This window comes from Populus euphratica, unplaced genomic scaffold, assembly GCF_000495115.2.
Source record: "Populus euphratica unplaced genomic scaffold, PopEup_1.0 scaffold14.1, whole genome shotgun sequence".
Lineage (NCBI taxonomy): Eukaryota > Viridiplantae > Streptophyta > Magnoliopsida > Malpighiales > Salicaceae > Populus > Populus euphratica.
Window position 1 is genome coordinate 1626451 of NW_011499876.1, and position 17921 is coordinate 1644371.

At 32.5% G+C, this 17921-nt stretch overlaps 2 protein-coding genes across 2 annotated transcripts; one reads left to right on the forward strand and one right to left on the reverse strand.

The window, feature by feature from the left end:
• Nucleotides 1-2369: 2369 nt before the first annotated feature.
• Nucleotides 2370-2891, reverse strand: LOC105128515 (uncharacterized). The gene has a single exon (XM_011030229.1). The coding sequence runs from the start codon at nucleotides 2889-2891 to the stop codon at nucleotides 2370-2372; it is 522 nt and encodes a 173-aa protein (XP_011028531.1).
• Nucleotides 2892-5189: 2298 nt separating this feature from the next.
• LOC105128482 (uncharacterized) lies at nucleotides 5190-7466 on the forward strand. Its single transcript, XM_011030184.1, has 5 exons — nucleotides 5190-5621; nucleotides 5721-5798; nucleotides 6106-6187; nucleotides 6635-6777; nucleotides 7076-7466. Exons 1-5 carry the CDS (start codon nucleotides 5343-5345, stop codon nucleotides 7283-7285), a joined length of 792 nt encoding a protein of 263 aa, XP_011028486.1. The 5' UTR covers nucleotides 5190-5342; the 3' UTR covers nucleotides 7286-7466.
• The last annotated feature ends 10455 nt before the right edge of the window (nucleotides 7467-17921 follow it).

Below are 17921 nucleotides of genomic sequence, written 5' to 3' on the forward strand. Positions count from 1 at the left end.
ATCATGTTATTTTTTTAAAACAATTTCTACATCATCTTATTAGTTAATGTTGTATCCGTATCTTGTGTTTGTATTTGTACTTTACAGAACTATATTTTCTTGCCTAAATAATTCTCAAGATGGCTTACAGCCTCAAATCATACAAGATGATTAGCTCGCGCACAATGCTATAGATAAAATTTTTTTGATAAAAAATAAAATATTTAGGAATTGTTAATATTTTTCTAGTAATTGTTTTTTTTCAAATTTATGGGTTTGAACTTGATATGATATGTCAACTTGGCGATTTCAAATGCAAATCAAACAATCAGTAAAAATATAATTTGATTAAAAAATCAAGTCGATATCTTTTTAAAAAAATATTGTGATGCCAATATATTGAATCAATATGGGTTTATCTGTCAAATTTACAACCTAAGTCATGAGACTAGATAACCCAATATAAAATTAAAAATAATAATTACGAAGCTCAATTATAAAATAACTCAATATTAAAAAAAACCAAGTCAACCAGCCAAACCCATAATCTGAGTCATGAGACTAAGATAACGACATAGAACGTAAGTAAAAATAAATTATGAAGCTTAATTTACAATTAGTCTAATGTTAAATGATGAATTGAAAAAAAAATCTAATAAAAAAATAAAACAAAAAAAGACCCAAGTTAACTTAGTTAACTTACCAAGATCATGACACGAGTCATGATACCAAGATAACCTCATATAAAATAAAATAAAATAAAAATCAACCCGAGTCAACCCGAGTTAACCAGCCAAATCCACTACTCGAGTCATTAAACTAAGATAATCTTATAAAAAGCAGATCAAAATAGATTATGAATTTCAATTCTTAATAAACCTATTGTTGAATAATAAAATTGAAAAAACATACATAAAAAAATAATAAAACAACCCGACTTTACTCGCAAAACCTATGACCTAAATTAAAAGATCATAATAACCTCTTATAAAGTAAATCAAAACAAATCATTAAACTTAATTCTTAATTATCTTAATGTTAAATGATAAAATTAAAAAAAGAAGAAGAAAAAACTCGAATCAAATGAATAAACTCATCAAATCTACGATATGAGTCATAAGACTATAACCTTTTAAAAAAACTAGTCCATAATAAATTATAAAACTTAATCTTCAATAAAAAAATAAAAAATAATAAAATTAATTAAAGAGAGTAAAAACAACATATATAGATTAAAAAAAATGCTGTAAATAATATTTCGTGAGGGGTGCATAATAAAATCTCTTTCTCCTTTAGGTTTTGTTAATTATAAATTTTAATTAGGTGGCTTAGAATTTTGAGCACACCAGAGGCAAAGCTTCAGATTAAAGGAGAGCTGATGCCATGAGGAAGCAACTAGAAAAGCACACTTACCTTCCTAAAATGAAATCACCAAAAGATCTATCAATTGAAAAAGGGATTTCTTTTTCACAAGCTTGCGGATAGTTGTAGATGCTTTTTGCTGGTTTTGAGGCTCCACCCATGGCTACTTTTTTCTTAACACAATAGCGGCCGCAGCACAGAGGTTGGTGCTGAAAGCTCCGTGTATATATATATATATATAAAGTTTGTGGCTGCACCCTTCCACTTTCTTTTTCTTCTTCTTTTTTCCTTTTTAATTCAGCACTAACCAAAAGTTCATAACTAGTTTTTTTTAATCACCAGTTTACTCAAGATTAAGATCAAAAGAGTGGAAAGAAAGCAAAGATATATATATATATATATATATAATGCTTGATAAATACAAGTTCGACTTAGAACTTCAATTAAATCAACATATATTGCATTGGAAGGCAATTATAGTTCATGGAATAAATACTTTTTTCTCAGTACATAAAGGAAGTCTAATTAATTAGCATAGTAATTAAATTTGGTTAGATTCATCAACAAGTTTAAGAGGTTGATTAGATTAGAAGATATTGTTTTATTTTTTTAATTATTTTGATTTTTTTAATAAAAAACAAATCGAATTTTAAATGAATTGATGAGGTTATAAATTGATTTATTAGATTGGTCAAACCAACTCTATATCTCAATTTAAAAAAGTAAAGTGTTTTAAAATTAATTTTTTTTAAAAACCCAAGCTAGAAAACAATTCAGCCGGAATTATAGTTTTAATAGCTATGTTAAGTATCAAGGAGTAGAAATAATTATGCTGCTAGGAGAAAGAAAAAAACCGTAGTTTGTTTTGTATTAATTTTTGGAACTTGTGATTGCCTGCACTAAACCTATACTTAGCCAAAAGAAAGGATTAAGAAAAAAAAACCCTGAAGAAATACATGATAATTAAATTAAGGAAAAATAAGAAAGAACAGATATCCAAATCCAAAACCAAAAGATGAGCAAATCAATCACTTAGACCTGGAGGAGCAACGTCTTGTTATGTAGCTTCCATTTGATGGGTGAAATTGTAGTTGACAATTCAAGTGACACAAGAACTTAACTGAGCCAAGAACCCCAACTCTCCACTGAGTTCTTACACCCCCTTTCAACTCAAAACTCACCTCATCCTTTTTAAGGGATTCATCCACATGATTCATTTGCACAGGATTTAATGGTATTGGATCCGAGGTGTATTCATAGTTAAAATCAACTGAACTATTCTTCTTCACCTCATATGGAGTCGCAGTTGACAATACTGCTATCCTATTCCCATCAAAGAACAGCTCAAGATTGAAATTTGAGAACCTGGCATGGGCCTTCATGTTGTCATTCTTCGACCTTACCAGGATGTTTACTTGCGTTACAAGTACCCCTGCTTCGTCGTAGTTGAAATGAGGGAGATAAGCACCGACAACGCTGATGACCGGAACTCTTGGGTGAATTACCATGTAACCAACGAAGACGACGATGCCGGCAATGATTATTGCCATGGTGAGGATGGCACAAAAGATAGCAGCAAACCACCATAGAAAATGGGTTCGAGGTGGGGGAGTGGATAGAAGTTTCTTGCTCATAATTGACGGCGGTTGTGACAAGTAATAATTGGCACTCTAGGAGTGACAACATCCGGCTTTTCGGTGTTTTGAGGCAATTTTTATGTTATGAAGAAAGGTGAATTCTTAACAGGAGTAGAGGTAGGCAGCAAGGTAAAGAATTTCAAGGTGGGTTCTTGGTTCTCTTTGGTGGGGAAGGTTAGGTATCTTCTTTTCCTAGTTTTAAAGCATTTGTGGTGTCTACGGTATGTCCATCTTACTGCTATTGTAGTGGTGTACCTGAAGAGCCTCTTTTCTTCTCTATCAAGGAATCTTTAGCTTAGGTAACCGCACCCTTTTTATCCATCCTGCCTTGAGAAAATATATTCTTATCTTGCAATTCAATTCAAATTAAACACCTCCTTATTTTTAATGAAAAGCTAGAGCAATCTCTCTAATTTATTGGACGTCCTATGTGGATTCCCACTAAAAAAGCGTAGCTGCCTGCTTGTTGAAATTGGTGGTGAAAGTAAAGCAGCTTCAAAGCTTAGCCCATTTTCGTTTCCTTGCTTAACAACAGGATCATTTCCAAAAACGAAGTACGGGGCAATGATCATCTTGTACCCTTTGATTCAGCTGTGAAATATTAGGGTGTTCGGCAGTTTTATTTATTTTTATTTGAACATACATTAAAATAACGGAATTTTTTCTTCTTTTATTTTGTCTTTAATCTAATCGATAGAGAGACCAACCCCGGCAGATCCATTGTTTACAACTATGCTCTTAATACTTTCAATTTTGAGTTGTGCCGAATCCTCCATTCTATTTCGAGCCCCGCAAACTATTGCACTGCAACTTTTGAGGCCTTTTAACCCTTTCATCCAATTCAGTCAAGAAAGCTTGTTAGTTTTGTACTAGGGGGTTTTCTTTCTATGTTATTTCAGGTTTGAATTCTTGGTTGCTTATATGATGACTACTGGAAACTTACATTGTCATTAACTTCAGGGCCTGTAGAATTAGTTGTTGTGCGCACAAGCTAGCCCGGACACCCACATTAATCTAAAAAAAAACTCGTTAGTTTGATTAACACTTTTAGTTGACAAGTCCTTCATTTATTCTTAAGATTTGGTCAATCTAAACACTATCCAGAGAGTCCAAGTTTGGTTCCAACTTTCCAATTGAGATTTTAAGGCGTTGGGGTCAGATTTTTCAGCCACAGCCTCCATAGTCTGTGGGATTTGGTTAGTTATAACAAAGAGGAGAGTGTGTTCAGCCTAGCAATCAATAATGGCAAAACTAAATGAATATTTCGGTCCTCGATTGTTGTTGTCCGTGTTAAAAGAATCAAGCAAAATACAAAAATCAATGGCTTTACAGTTCATTACCGCTACTTCTATTCTAAAAATCCAGTCTTTTCCTAATTTAAACATGCCCACATGGAGAGAGGGAGAGAGAGAGAGAGAGAGAGATACAGACAGAACCTGTAGCGTTGATGACTGTCGGAGAGAGGCAAGTCCGTCAGATAGGAACATTGAGAACTCACGTGCCGCCCCACCCTGCCTCCTTGGGAGTTTATTCATGTTTAAGGGAAACCTCAATTTACCCCTTCAAATATTATCTCATAAACAATCTCACCCCCTCCATACACCAACCCTTTCATTCTAAGTGCCTGTTCGTTCATAAGCGATTCGCTGCGTTTCAAACCGTGTTTCAAGTTAAAATGTATTATTTTTTATATTTTTAGTTGGAAGCTCAGTTTTCACCGAGTAGATAAACGAGTTTTAAATAGCTTATGGTTATTAAAAAACTCTATACAATTTGTATATGATCTTTAGTTATTTCCATTCAATATGCAAATACAAGTTTAATAAGCCACAACACATAATTTCAATGTAAAATTATGTTCTAAAACATATTAAAATTTATTTTGATGTCTTAAATGACGGTACGAAAAAATTTAGATGAAAGCTTTTAACCGATAACAAGTTGTTAAAGGTTGATATCGTTTAATATTGGCTATTATTGGGGATAAAACTGATAAAATCAAAAGTACTTGGAGCTGAATTGATAATAGTAATATATTAGGAGGCTAAATTGAGGTTTCCCCCTATAATTTATATAGATTTTCACACAAACAAGACAATGTTTGGGCTAAGATTAGTACAGTTTAACTGCTTAACATGCTTCCAAGTTCCATACTTTTATTGGCTTAAATTTTTTTTTAAAAAAAAGAAAAAAAAATCCAAACTTTAAGTGGATTTATGTGGTTCCAGTTTCCGTGAACCATCAATCTTGCTAGCCAGTACATGCACTTCCCCTGTACCCACCATCGTTTTCACTCAGTTAACTTGGTGCCTTCAATTCAGTGTACCTATCATTCATGCCAAAAGCTCTCTACTTTCATCCACCATGAACCCTTCCCGACCCATGATTTCAAGACCCATCAAAATACCACCTTTCGTGCTCAAGACTCGTAATTTGAGTCCATATTCTAAAAGGGTACCTGGGTTTAGCCCACATGGACATGGTATTAGATTCTCACCTGCTGCGACCAAATGTTCAAGAGCTCGTGATGTTCATTTAGCAGCAGCAGAAGCTGCACAATCTTCTTGCTCGTCATCTCGTGCATCCCCTGTAATTGCATCAAAGATACTCAACTTCGAATCTATAGAGGAGAACATAGAGAAGGTATATAACAATAACTAAGCAATTCTTTGTTTGTGTGTGTTTTATACCATCATCATCGTTATTATTAGCATTAATTAATTTTGTTTGAATGATGTGCAGGTTATTTATCGATGTCGGTTCTTGGCGATTCTTGGGGTTTTGGGCTCTATGGTTGGATCATTTCTCTGTTTCATAAAGGTGCTGCTTCTCCAACCTCTTAAGTTAATCTTTCTTGGGTTACAATTTCTAAATTTTCAGTTCAGTTTTCATGAAATTAAACTGAAATTCTCATTGTTTTTCCACAAATATTGATGCAAGTGTAAGCATTAAGTTCAGTTATGCAAGCAATAGCAACACTACCTGCATGTGATTTCAAATTGTCAATAACATGCTGTTAAGGACGGCTCTTTTGAGCTCAAGTATAGTACTCTCAATTTGGTTGAAGGTACTGATCATTACATTCTTACGGTGTATTAATCATCACATCATTTACTTTGATTTGCAGGGCTGCAGTTATGTTGGGTCAGCTTTCATGCAATACCTCGTCAATCGTAGCAAAGTGATTATATTGCTGGTCGATGCCATAGGTGTGTGATTGGGAATAGTTTTCAGTATTAATGGCTATGCCTTGCTTCATTATTTTGAAGTAATTGAACCCACAAGTAGCACCCAATGTTCCTTTAGCATTCCATCAAATTAAGCCTTGTATCATGCATTTTTCGCAGTGGGTTAATCTAATGCTTTGTAATGCGGTAGTTGCGGGGCAAGTAAAACTAATTCTTGCTTCTCCCTGGTAGAATTCTGGAATTGATTGATGACTTGTGAAAGAACTCAAAACTAAGATAAAGGATTTGGCTCATGTATACTTATTTTTCAGCTTGGTGAGTAGGTCACCAGACTACTTGCAATTGCTAGATATATATATCAAATCACCATACATGCATTTGCTGAAGGGGTTGGGTTCATCTTTTGGATGTCTTTGTTGCTGAAAAGCTCCCTAGAAAATTACTAATGACTGTTTTATTGGATTCCAGATGTCTATCTTTTGGGAACAGTGATGCTAGTCTTTGGAATGGGTCTGTATGAACTCTTTGTTAGCAATCTTGACCTTGCAAAGCAGGTTTCAACGGGGAAAGCACCAAACAGGTCAAGTTTATTTGGCTTATTTGCCTTGAAGGTATCATTGATTCTCGTAAACAACAGCAATTTTTATACTTTAGCAATGCATGTAATATGATGCAGTTAATGTTTCATGGAAATTGTAGCCTTCTTGATGAGCGGACAAATATTTATATTGCCTGTTGGTTGGGAACTATACCCTTTAGCTTGTCATGTCCAAATGATATCTTATTTGATACTTGACCTTCCTAAGAGTACAACTATAAGAAAAATTTTGTTTGCCATGTACAGTGTTGTTGACTTGTTTCTGTGCACCCCGGTTAATTGAGATCTTCCCTTTTTACCTTTTCTGGCAGGAACGACCAAAATGGTTAGAAGTAAAAACTGTTAATGAGCTGAAAACCAAGCTTGGCCACGTCATAGTAATGCTTCTTCTGATTGGCTTCTTTGAAAAGAGTAAGACGGCAATCATACTCTCTCCCATTGATTTACTTTGCTTCTCAGCTTCTGTCTTCCTGTGCTCTGGTTGCCTCTACTTGTTATCTAAGCTTGGCGACACCAAATGACATGTATAATTTCCCCAAGAGTTAAAATGATTATAAAATGCTGTCTATAGAAAAAGTGGAAACTAATGTGAAAAAGTGAGGTCAAAGAGTTCGTTCCACACAACTGATAGTGGCATGTAATGAAACCTTAACCATATGTTCACTGCAATAAAATCTCTCTATGTGCATTTAGTTTTTGTTTGAGCTTCTTGAACCAGTTGGACTCCACTAACTAGTTGATCATTCAAACAAATTATATGTTCGCTGTATGTTGATGAACTCAAGCTCCTTCTTTCCTCCCTTAATTGAAATTGCACTCTTTGGTAGACAACACTCTCATCTCCATAGAGTGACTCCTTGATCTATATTATCTTGCTTTCCCCTTACTTATGAACAGGCGGAGCCATGTAATGCTCCTACCATTATTGAAATTTTGAATTTTAATAGTTGCTTTGGAATTTGAGACTAGGTTCTCAAGCCCCCAAATTCCTGAAGCTATAACCCCCTGTTCTTCTCATTTTATTTAATCTTTGTTTAGGTTTCAGTATAGCACTCTAACTCTGCCTTCATTGTAAGTTGTGAGAACCTTGGTGCCTGCATTATATAAAAATGATAAAACAGAAGATATGTTTCGCTGTGTTCGTGATTAACAAACTATAAGTTACCGTATCTTCCTCTATTAAGAACTCCAAGCTTGCTTTGCTAACATGGCAGTGATGAAGAGATTAATATCTTCAATTTTCGATGGGGTCAACCTGTCCTAGCTGACACCATGCAGCTTATCCTTTCCGTAGTTAGAATCCCACCAAAACCTTGCAATGATTGGATTGATATCATCACATAAGGTTTTTGGAAGCCTAAAACAAGCCATTGTGTGTAAGAAGGCATTGCAGCTTTCCTCCCCGGCTTTGGAACTTTTTTTCCAACCTTCAAGTAATTGAGAAATTCACATTTGGACTGCGCCGATGAGTATTTGCTCCAAAATAAACACTGCTTTTGGAAAGGTGTTAAATCTTTCCCAGAGGCTTGGCTATAGACCTGTAAAGCTTGCATGATACATGTAGCTTCACCCATGCAAGCTTTCCCAAATAAAAACGTTTCATCTGCAAACATGATCTAGATAAAGAAGGACAAACTCACTTGATTTTAGATTCCACCATGTTGTTTTGATACAACAAAGATTACAAGTAGTGTGAAAGAGCATCGGGTACTAGGATGAATGGATGGATAAGGGGATAGAGGATCCCCGTTTATCATGACCCTGGAACAGACCGTGGGAAACCACTGCATAACTCATCGTATCCGAATGTCCATGAACCCCATTCTACTCTGTCAAAAGCCTTGGTCATATCCAATTTGATTGCCATATTGAAGTTGTGACCCCGTTTAGCTGTTCGTGGGTGATGGAATGCTTCCTGGGTATTCACAGTATTGTCTTGGATACAACTGTTTTGAACAAAAGCAGCCTGCTCTGGGGAAATTAGTTAATTAAGCCAAGGTTCGAGTCTAGAAGCCTTTGAAATTATTTTTATGTTTGGAAGTTTGTTGAGGCGTGGTTGAAACTATATTTTGTTCCAACAATAATTTTGAAAGTGTTTGGTTAATTAACACATACCATAATTTTACATAAATCTCACTACTACTCCTCTTGAGATCTTAGCTAAGAAAAAACCTACAATTTATAGTTTTGTTTTTTAATCTATTTTTGCAAACAGCAACCGTGAAAACTAACACCACCATGCCAAGCGTACACTTTAGACTTATTGGTCTATAATGGATTAGACATTTCAGGATCAAAACAATATTGGCAACGTTGTTTTCTGGTTCCATAATCCCTGTGTGGAAGAAGTTCTGAATTGAGGCTGTAACATGACCTCCAATTGTATCCCCGAATTACTGGTGAAAAAAACCACCAAACCCATCAGGCCCTGCATCCTTAGGGCCACCTTGTGAGAAAACAGCTCTCTTACCCTTTTTATCAGACACTACCATGCATAAGGTATCATGAGAATTGAGTGACTGTGGAACTGCATGAAGGATGTTTTCAAAGGACCCTGTTGTAGAGCTAGCAAAAATTCTTGAATACGATGTCTGATCATCTCTGTGATGCAACTCTCACCCTCAACCCATCTCCCATTTCCACTTTTCAAATGCAAAATCTCATTCGTTGCCTTTTGATGTATAGTTGTGGCATGGAAAACGTGCAGTTACTAGCTTGAGAAAAAAAAAAAAAAAGGAAAAAGAAAGAACGAAAAAAGACATAGAGGATGGAAATAGAGGGTACATGTCCCTTTATATCTTCTATTTTTTAAACAAAAATTTACTTCAAAACTGCTTTACCTCACGATAAGTCTTTCCAATTCATGCTTATTTAAAATTATTGGAGGTTTTTATAAATATTTATTTTAATTACCTTTATTTCTTATTCAAAACCCATGCTATTAATAGTAAAGACGTGTTTTGTTGGGGGAAAAAACATGAATAGTGAAAAGAAATTTTGGATAAAAAATATTTTTTCTAAAATTTAAATTTTTGTTGTGATTAATATCTATTATAACTATAATAAAAGTAAATAAAAATATATTTTTAAAGTATAATGCGTGTGTAGGAAAATAAAATCCACTTTAAAGAAAAAGATAGATATAAAAAAAGAGAAAATAAAATTCATAACACATCCAAAGTAATAAAAATATCTTCATTTATAATTTTTTTATTCTTTATATATATATATATATATATCTTTAAGATACGAAGAAATTACTAATAAAAGACCATGAATTAACTATATACTAAAAGAGCTCCTTTTACTATAGCATAAGTATTGTTCATTATCTTATAAATAATTTAGGATTGGACACTGATTTTTTTTTTAATTTTTAATTTGATTCTTAATTTTTTTTTATTTTGCATAATTTAGTCTTTTTTAGCCCAAATTAGCATACATTTGCATATTTTTTTTGAGAGAGATAGTTGAATTAAAAGATAAAGAATAGATGTCAAAAAAATAAATGAAATAAGTAACAACTTTAAAATTTATTTTAAAAGTTTATTTTCATCTCCCATGTTTTTTGGTTATTAGGTGATCAGTCTCTTTAATTTTTAAAAAGTTATTTTTGATACTAAACTTCATTTTCCTCATTTTTATTTTTTTATTTTTTTTGTGAGAGGAGAAAGATGGACTTAATGGATTTTAGTATAGAGAGACAAAGTTGTTGTTAACAACAATTCCATTCACTAAAACGATCAATTTTGGTATTAAATAGTTCCATATAATAAAATGAGTTCAAACTAGATGGTTTGTTTTAAGCTTAAAAATATCTTAAAAAATATATTTAAACTTGTGAAGATTTTTCATTTTAGGTTGATTTCATATTTTAAGATTTTTTTTTTTTATGTTTTTTAAGGCCATAAATTGATTTAACAAGTTTCATAAGATATTTTATAGGTATTTTGTGTTAAAAAAGTTGGAAAGGGTTTATAGGTGAAAATACATGTATATCATTTTTCTAGTTACTATAACAGCTAAAATCTAGGAATCCATACAATACACTGTTTATTTCTTTTAAAATTAATTTCATCTGTGTCATTATCTTAAAAAAAAAAAAAGGCTCATGCTCGGGCCATTTCTTAATATGCCAGGCACTTCGCCTAGCTTAGCAACAAAATAGCGCCGATCTCATTATTTTATTTTTTTTATTTTTGAGTTTTTTTAATTAATGCCTTGTTTATATTTTTTTTACATAATTTTTAAGTTTATATTTTATTTAATACCTCTTTTTTGTGATTTGTTTTTGGACTTATTTAGCATTTTTTAAATGGCATATTTTTTTTAATTATTGAGTGTATTTAATTTCTTAGAAGGTTAGTATGATTTATCTGTATTTTATTTTTTAAAATATTTTATATAGATTAAATTTATTTTAAAAAAAAAATATATTTTTAATTTTGTATAATAGTTTTGATATGTGGAGTCTTGCATAGTATTTTTTATTTTATTTTCTTTAATGAACTTTATATGTGTTGATTTTTGTTACATATTGATTTTAATAAACAAATTTATTAAACATAACCAAGTAAATAGTTCAGGTTACAATATTAAATATCTTAATTTATATATGTCTTTTAACTTTTTTGTTTTATTTTTATTTATTATTGATTTTTTCTATTAAGTTATTTTGATCTCATGACTTATAGTACATGGTAAATATGTAATCTAGACATATCTTATATTTAGGTAACAGATTTCACGTATTATTCTAGCTTTGGAGTAATTATTTATTATTTATTATTGTTACCTCAATGTTTTTATTTTTTTTTAAAATTAATCAATATTTAGCTTAATTATTAAAATTCTCTTATTTCTTTAAAAAACATAAGCATTGAGCTCCAAAAAAAAAAAAAAAAACTTTTGGGGCCAGCCGGCAATATCATAAAAGCCACCAATCTAGTTACTCTATAGACAACATCAAATTTTTCATCACGTTATTGTGTTAGATAAATAAAAACAAACCTTATTTTTTTCCACATGGCCAGTTATAATCTCACCACTTGTCCTCTTACAAAACTTCTAACCATTAGTTTCTTTGTTCGCTCCGTGTCCGAAATCATGCCTTTTCCGTTGTCTCACCTGGGAGCTTCTTTTGTATACGAATGCTGTGTTTATTTTTGCGATATAATTGTGTAAAATTTTTAATAATTTTTAAATTATTTTTTAATATTTTTAAATTGATTTAATATAATAATATTAAAAAATAAAAAAAATATTATTTTAAATTAAAAATATTATTTTAAAAAAGACAATATTTACTACGATTTCCAACACGGTTAAAAAATGATAGGCTGCCATGCTTTCCTAGTTGGCTGAATACATGGTGGGCAAATTCACCATTCAAACTTATTCACCTAATCCTCCTTCGCTGTTCTTCAGACGACCATTCCTTTTCCCTCTTAAATGAGTTTTAAAGTCTCAACAACATGCCAGTTTTGCTACTAGAAAAATACGTGTTTGATTAATATTTTAGAGTAAAAATAAGATTATAAAAAAGATAGGAAAGTGTTTTGTAATTATATACACACACACACACACATGGCTTTATTCATCATTATCAAAAGAAGGCATAATTAACCATACGATGCTCTTTATGTGAACACGTACTGATCACGTGAGAAGAAATTAAGTCGTGATGTAATCTGTCCAAATCACAAGGTTATAGCAAAATACTGAAGATATATATTACCCTTTATTTTCAACAATATATAAAAGATATTTCTTAAAATTAATTTGTATATCAATCGAGTTCAATCGAAAATTTTAAAGATACATTTCTTACAATTGAAAAACAATAATAAGTAGATTCCGTCAGAATTAAAAAAGAAAAAGAAAAAAAAGAGGAATTTTCTTATAGTCCTTGAATTGAAAATATCCAATCATTAATTATATTAAGAAAGGAAATGGAATATATGTTCCATTAGAAAAATAACAACACTCAAAACTTCTATCAATGAAAATCTTCATCGATTTCCCATTTGTACATTGTTAAAAATCTAGAGCATGCATGCCTTTTACTACCTTCTGCACTCTTTTGCAAGCATAATATATATATCACTCCAAAACCCTAGCCCTACCATAATGAAAACAACCTCAACTCAATATTCTTGTTATTTTTCATGCATGCATAACATCATGTCCATATATCACCAGCCAGCTCCTCATATCTTTGCATGTAGCACTGCATTCAAGGAGCAGCTGGTGGATTCTCGTGACCAACACCAGGGCTATGGCCTGGAGTCGTTGGCCTGAAAGCGTCTGACTCGAGATTCTTGTAACGATTTATACGATACCAACTATCATGAACATCCGTAGGAGGAGGTTCCGAGCCTGATCTAGGGATAGCTGGTGAGTGAATGTGTAGTGGCCTTGATGCTGCCGTCAAGTCGAAATGTTGGTGCAAGAGCAGTAGGAAAACAGTGAAGAAAGTTAACATGAAGCTGCGGGTCTTGTCTGCCATGATCAATGACCAAAAACTTAAAGTTGTTATATATTGATCAAAGGCAAACAAGAAATATTGAAGATAAGCAAGCAAGAGAAACCAAGCTTTCAAGCTAGCTTCCCCGAATTATTTTGCAATCTACACATGAAACGTTATAATTTGATGAGTGAATTGAAGTTGATAAGTTAGTGTGGTATTTAAGGCGATATAAATGGCCCCAAGTGAAGTTCAACTTGAACATAAAATAGGGTTCTTGGTGCACATGGTAGGGTTTAGGAAGCCATTAATGTAATGATGAGTCGAGAAAAGTAAAGCATGCGAATAATTTCTATAAATGGCAAGTTTACAATCTCGATTCACTCCAATTCAAAGACCTTTCTTACGACCATTCGTTGAACATGCATTTGAACTTAAAAGGAAAGAGCATGGCTGTGATTAGACAACACCATTAACACTTTGCTTAAAGATTTATGTTTTGATTAGTAGCTTTCAGGAGACTGAAGTTGGCAGCAACAGAAAATGGAAATGCTCTGAGCTCATTAATTAATTTTTTAAAAAAAGAAAATGCTTGCTCCACTAAACTTATTATATAGATATATAACGTCTATTTGATTTATTTTTTTTAAGGAAAAAACAAAGGCTCACACGCTTTTAAATTTTTCTTGAACTACAAAATCATATATATATATATATAGGCAATTAGGTGGTGTAGAAATAATATTTAGTTTTAATTTTGAATTTAAGTTTATCAAGACTTGATGAACAAGTTGATCAGGATCATAAAAAGCTGTGATTTTCTTTCCTTTACTCAATGCCAACTGTTTGTAAAAGGTTCCATGGGAATCAGTTTCTTAGCTGTTTAAAGAAGCAGGTCTCTGTAGTGACTAGTGCAAATCAGAGATATTCGATTCACTGTGGCAGTTGAACGCACAGCTGCTTGTTTTAGAAAGATTTCCAGTTATATTAATCCATTTTGAGACTTGTACTAAATTACTGCTAAGTTGGGAGAGGCTGATCTCCTTAGAAATATATATATTTTTTAACTTATTCTGTCAGTAATCTTCTTTTGTGTGTATTGCACTGTATGTGTGACAGAGAATTTAGTTGGCCGCAAGACAAAATGTCGGCTGATCAACCATGAAATAATTATGAAAGGTAAAATATTGCACTAACAATAACAACTCCCAACTTGACTATTAAAATAAGATATTGGAGTAAAGATTTCGATTGATACGCAAGTTGATTTGAAGATACCCTTCTCTTCGGGGAAGGGAAAAAAAAAACAAACTTCGATGGTTATGATTAATTAAATAAACTTAACAATTTGATATACTTTTATTGGTTAATGCCTTTGGGTATGCTTTGGTTGTTAAGGAGGTATTTTTTTTCTTAATTCTTAGGATTCAAACTCTAGAATTATAAAACTTATTAATTATTTAATTATAATAAGTGATCATCCAATAATATTCTCAATTAATGCACAATATGTGTTAAAAAAGTACTAGGGAGCAACTAGTTAATTATTATCGGATAGTAAATATACAGCTTAACTAGCCTCCAACACGAAACACCATCCCTAGCTAATGCCTAGTTAGGGAGAGATTCCATGTATGCTAAGGGCTCTACCCTTCCCTTAATTTAAAGATTAGTTATGGTTAATTATGCATACACTTCAATCACTATCAATTCCTTCCTCTCTCTTTTTTTTTTTTTTTTTTAGTTTAAGGAAATCCTAACCTCAAATCTTAAAGTGGCATATCGTACTATATGTCTCGCGCCATTGCAAGCCCACACATTTGGGCAAGAAATCTCCCTTTTTTCTGCCTGACCATTCCCATGTTAAGGACCAATGACATTGCGCATTTAGGTACTTTTGTTCAATATATATATTGAAATGACGAGGTAGCTAGGCAGCAAGAACAAGAATGTACCAATAAACTATAGGATTTCTCTTTTGATGCCCTTGATCGGTGCCCAAAAAGAAGAGGAAAAGAATTAAAAAGGTCCAGTTACCTCTCCAGGATCTGTAGCGGTAGCCCACAAAGTATCTGAAACCTATCTCTCCCTGAACTTGCGCTTTACAACAAGGCATTAGATTCTTTGGGGGGAGATAATTAAAGAAATTTAGATAACATTTATTAATACGTACGCATAAAGGTTTGTCTCTTGGACGTGGATTCTCATATAATATACCTCCACACTTAAAATCCCATTTAAATTTAATTAAAACGTTGTTGTTAAGGAAATATATATTCCCACTCCGATCGAGTCTGAGGTCAGCAGATAATTAATTTATCAAAATTACCGGTGGAGTTTTGTTTTTTGATGTACTCTTTGATTATGTCTGAAGAGGAAGGAAAAATCACGGAAAGGGTAAGTCGAATTTAGTCATAGCAACATAAATATTCATATAAAATGAATTTTAATGATTTTAAACATGAAAAAGGTAGGAAGCATGTCCTCTTCATCTTTATTATTTATATTTTTTAATCACTATTTTAAACACGTGATCGTACATTGCTTTCAATTAACTAATATAAATATCTATTTATTAAAAGATAATATTAGATTTAATAAAAATCCCGTTGTGATAAACCTTTTGACCTTATTTTCGGCAATCACATAATATCGTGCTAAAATTGATCTTCTTCATCATTTTGCACTTCCAATTTATTTCTTCTCCTTGATAATTGGTTGTTTTGACTTTTAGAGTATACAACTCCACTCAACATAAAATTGGTTTTAGTGGTCCTGAAGTGCTAATTAGTCAGCATGGCAAACTAGCAAAGGATATGCTATATGTAAGATATAGCTCCAGGCATAATCTAATACCCTAAAATAAATTAACTCAACGAATAAGTAACCAAGACTAGTATTTTTTAGAACTATTAAATAAATTATTTTTATAATTTTAAAAAATTAATTTTATGTTTAAAAACATGAAATAGAACAATTTTCTTTACATATTATTTGATGGTTTTTATACATTGTATCTATATAAAAAAAATTTACTAACGGAATCATAGAAGCTTACTGTTCAATAAAAAACTTAGTGTTGATGATTTATATTTTTTTGATCATTTTATCAATAATATAACCAATAATAGATTTACAAATAGACAAAACATGTCAAACAAAAAAAAATTACCAGTATTATTTTGTTGGTAATACCATTGATGAGCATAGCATATCATCGACAAAGAAAACTGTTTGTAATACTATCGATGAGTATGTCACACCTATAACACTTGACTCCTAAAAAGAACAAGTAATTAAATTTTCTTTGGCTCGCCTGGGTCTCTCTCTCCATCTTCTTTCTCTCGATCCCCCTTTCTGCATACATTGAGATTTGTATTTATAGTGCAAAAGTCTCATCGCTTGTGAAAAATAGAGTATCAATCAAACTCATTTTTTTTTTAATTTTGAATTTTGAATTTGATTAAGAATCGAATTCTAAAGCAGATATCTATCATTATCTTGAAAATGAGGATAAAATGACAAAAACACAATACAGTCCCTAGTTTTCGTGTAAGCTAACAAATCACACTTTTTATTGAAATAAATCTCTAATATTTTAATTTCATATTTTACCCTCTCTTGCAGAACAAAACAATGGTTCATCTTCTTATGTTTTTATCGTTCCTCTTCATATTACGGGGGCAACTCCAGTCATAATTGCTTTGTCCAACACTCTATTTTGTTGAAGGTTAAGAACACCAATTATCTCTATTGACGAATGCAGATGAAATCATATCTTCTTGGTTAGGATGTTTTCCACTTTGTTGATGACTCCATGTTGTGTCCTTTTTCTCATGTTTCTAATAGTTCTACTAGTTCTCCTTCGACCATCAACCCCTCTTTTTTTCGTTGGAAAAAACATGATCAACTTATTTTAAGTGTGCTACTCTCCTTTCTTTCAATTAATGTATTGTATCTTGAGGCAGATTGTTAGACCTCTCATTGTGTTTAGCACACAATTAAGCAAACTCTCATCTCTCTTTTTAATCCTCGCATTATACAACTCCATAAGTCTTTTCAAGATCTTCGGCAGGTGATACTTTAGTTGCTATATATATGCAGCAAGCAAAATCCCTATTTGATGGATTGGTTGCTACTAGTCGACTAATCTTTCTTGAAGATTTCAACCTTTATATGTTTTGTGGCCTCCGCAGTGAGTTCAAAAACGTGGTAACCAGCCTCACAACCAAGAAAGAACTGCTATCATATACCAATTTTCATAGTCATCTCTTTACCTATGAGTTTCTGCACAAAACCTCCCTTTAATCTATAGCTGTTAACCCATATTTGCTTCTGATGTCATCTTTGTTGCCTTCGGCTCATCTTGCCTAGTATTAGCATGGCCCCAACTTTAGCTGTAATAGAGGTGGTTCTTGTGGCAACTAGTGTCCCAACAGCCACCATCACAGCCACTAACACAGGTCTAATTTTCTTAGCTTTCAGGGCTCTACTCCCACCAACTGGAAACATAATAGAAGGTCCTCTAGTTCTTTACATTGGTCTCCTCACCAATCTTTTAAGCAAAACATCAAGTGTCAGCTCTATTTCTTCTTTAGGCACACAACGTCTGAATATGCTTAATTTTGCAGCAACGGACAATAGTCTTCTGCCTATCTTGCTATTGGTAATGTTTTTGCTTCTATTTGGTC

What these genes read in the sequence shown, in the direction of transcription:
- LOC105128515 (XM_011030229.1), bottom strand. Translation starts at nt 2,891, where the DNA reads ATGGCAATAATCATTGCCGGCATCGTCGTCTTCGTTGGTTACATGGTA.
- LOC105128482 (XM_011030184.1), top strand. Translation starts at nt 5,343, where the DNA reads ATGAACCCTTCCCGACCCATGATTTCAAGACCCATCAAAATACCACCT. An exon ending in ATTGCTGGTCGATGCCATAG is followed by an intron (nt 6,188 to 6,634) that starts GTGTGTGATTGG and finishes ATTGGATTCCAG; the next exon opens with ATGTCTATCTTTTGGGAACA. An exon ending in TTGGCTTATTTGCCTTGAAG is followed by an intron (nt 6,778 to 7,075) that starts GTATCATTGATT and finishes CTTTTCTGGCAG; the next exon opens with GAACGACCAAAATGGTTAGA.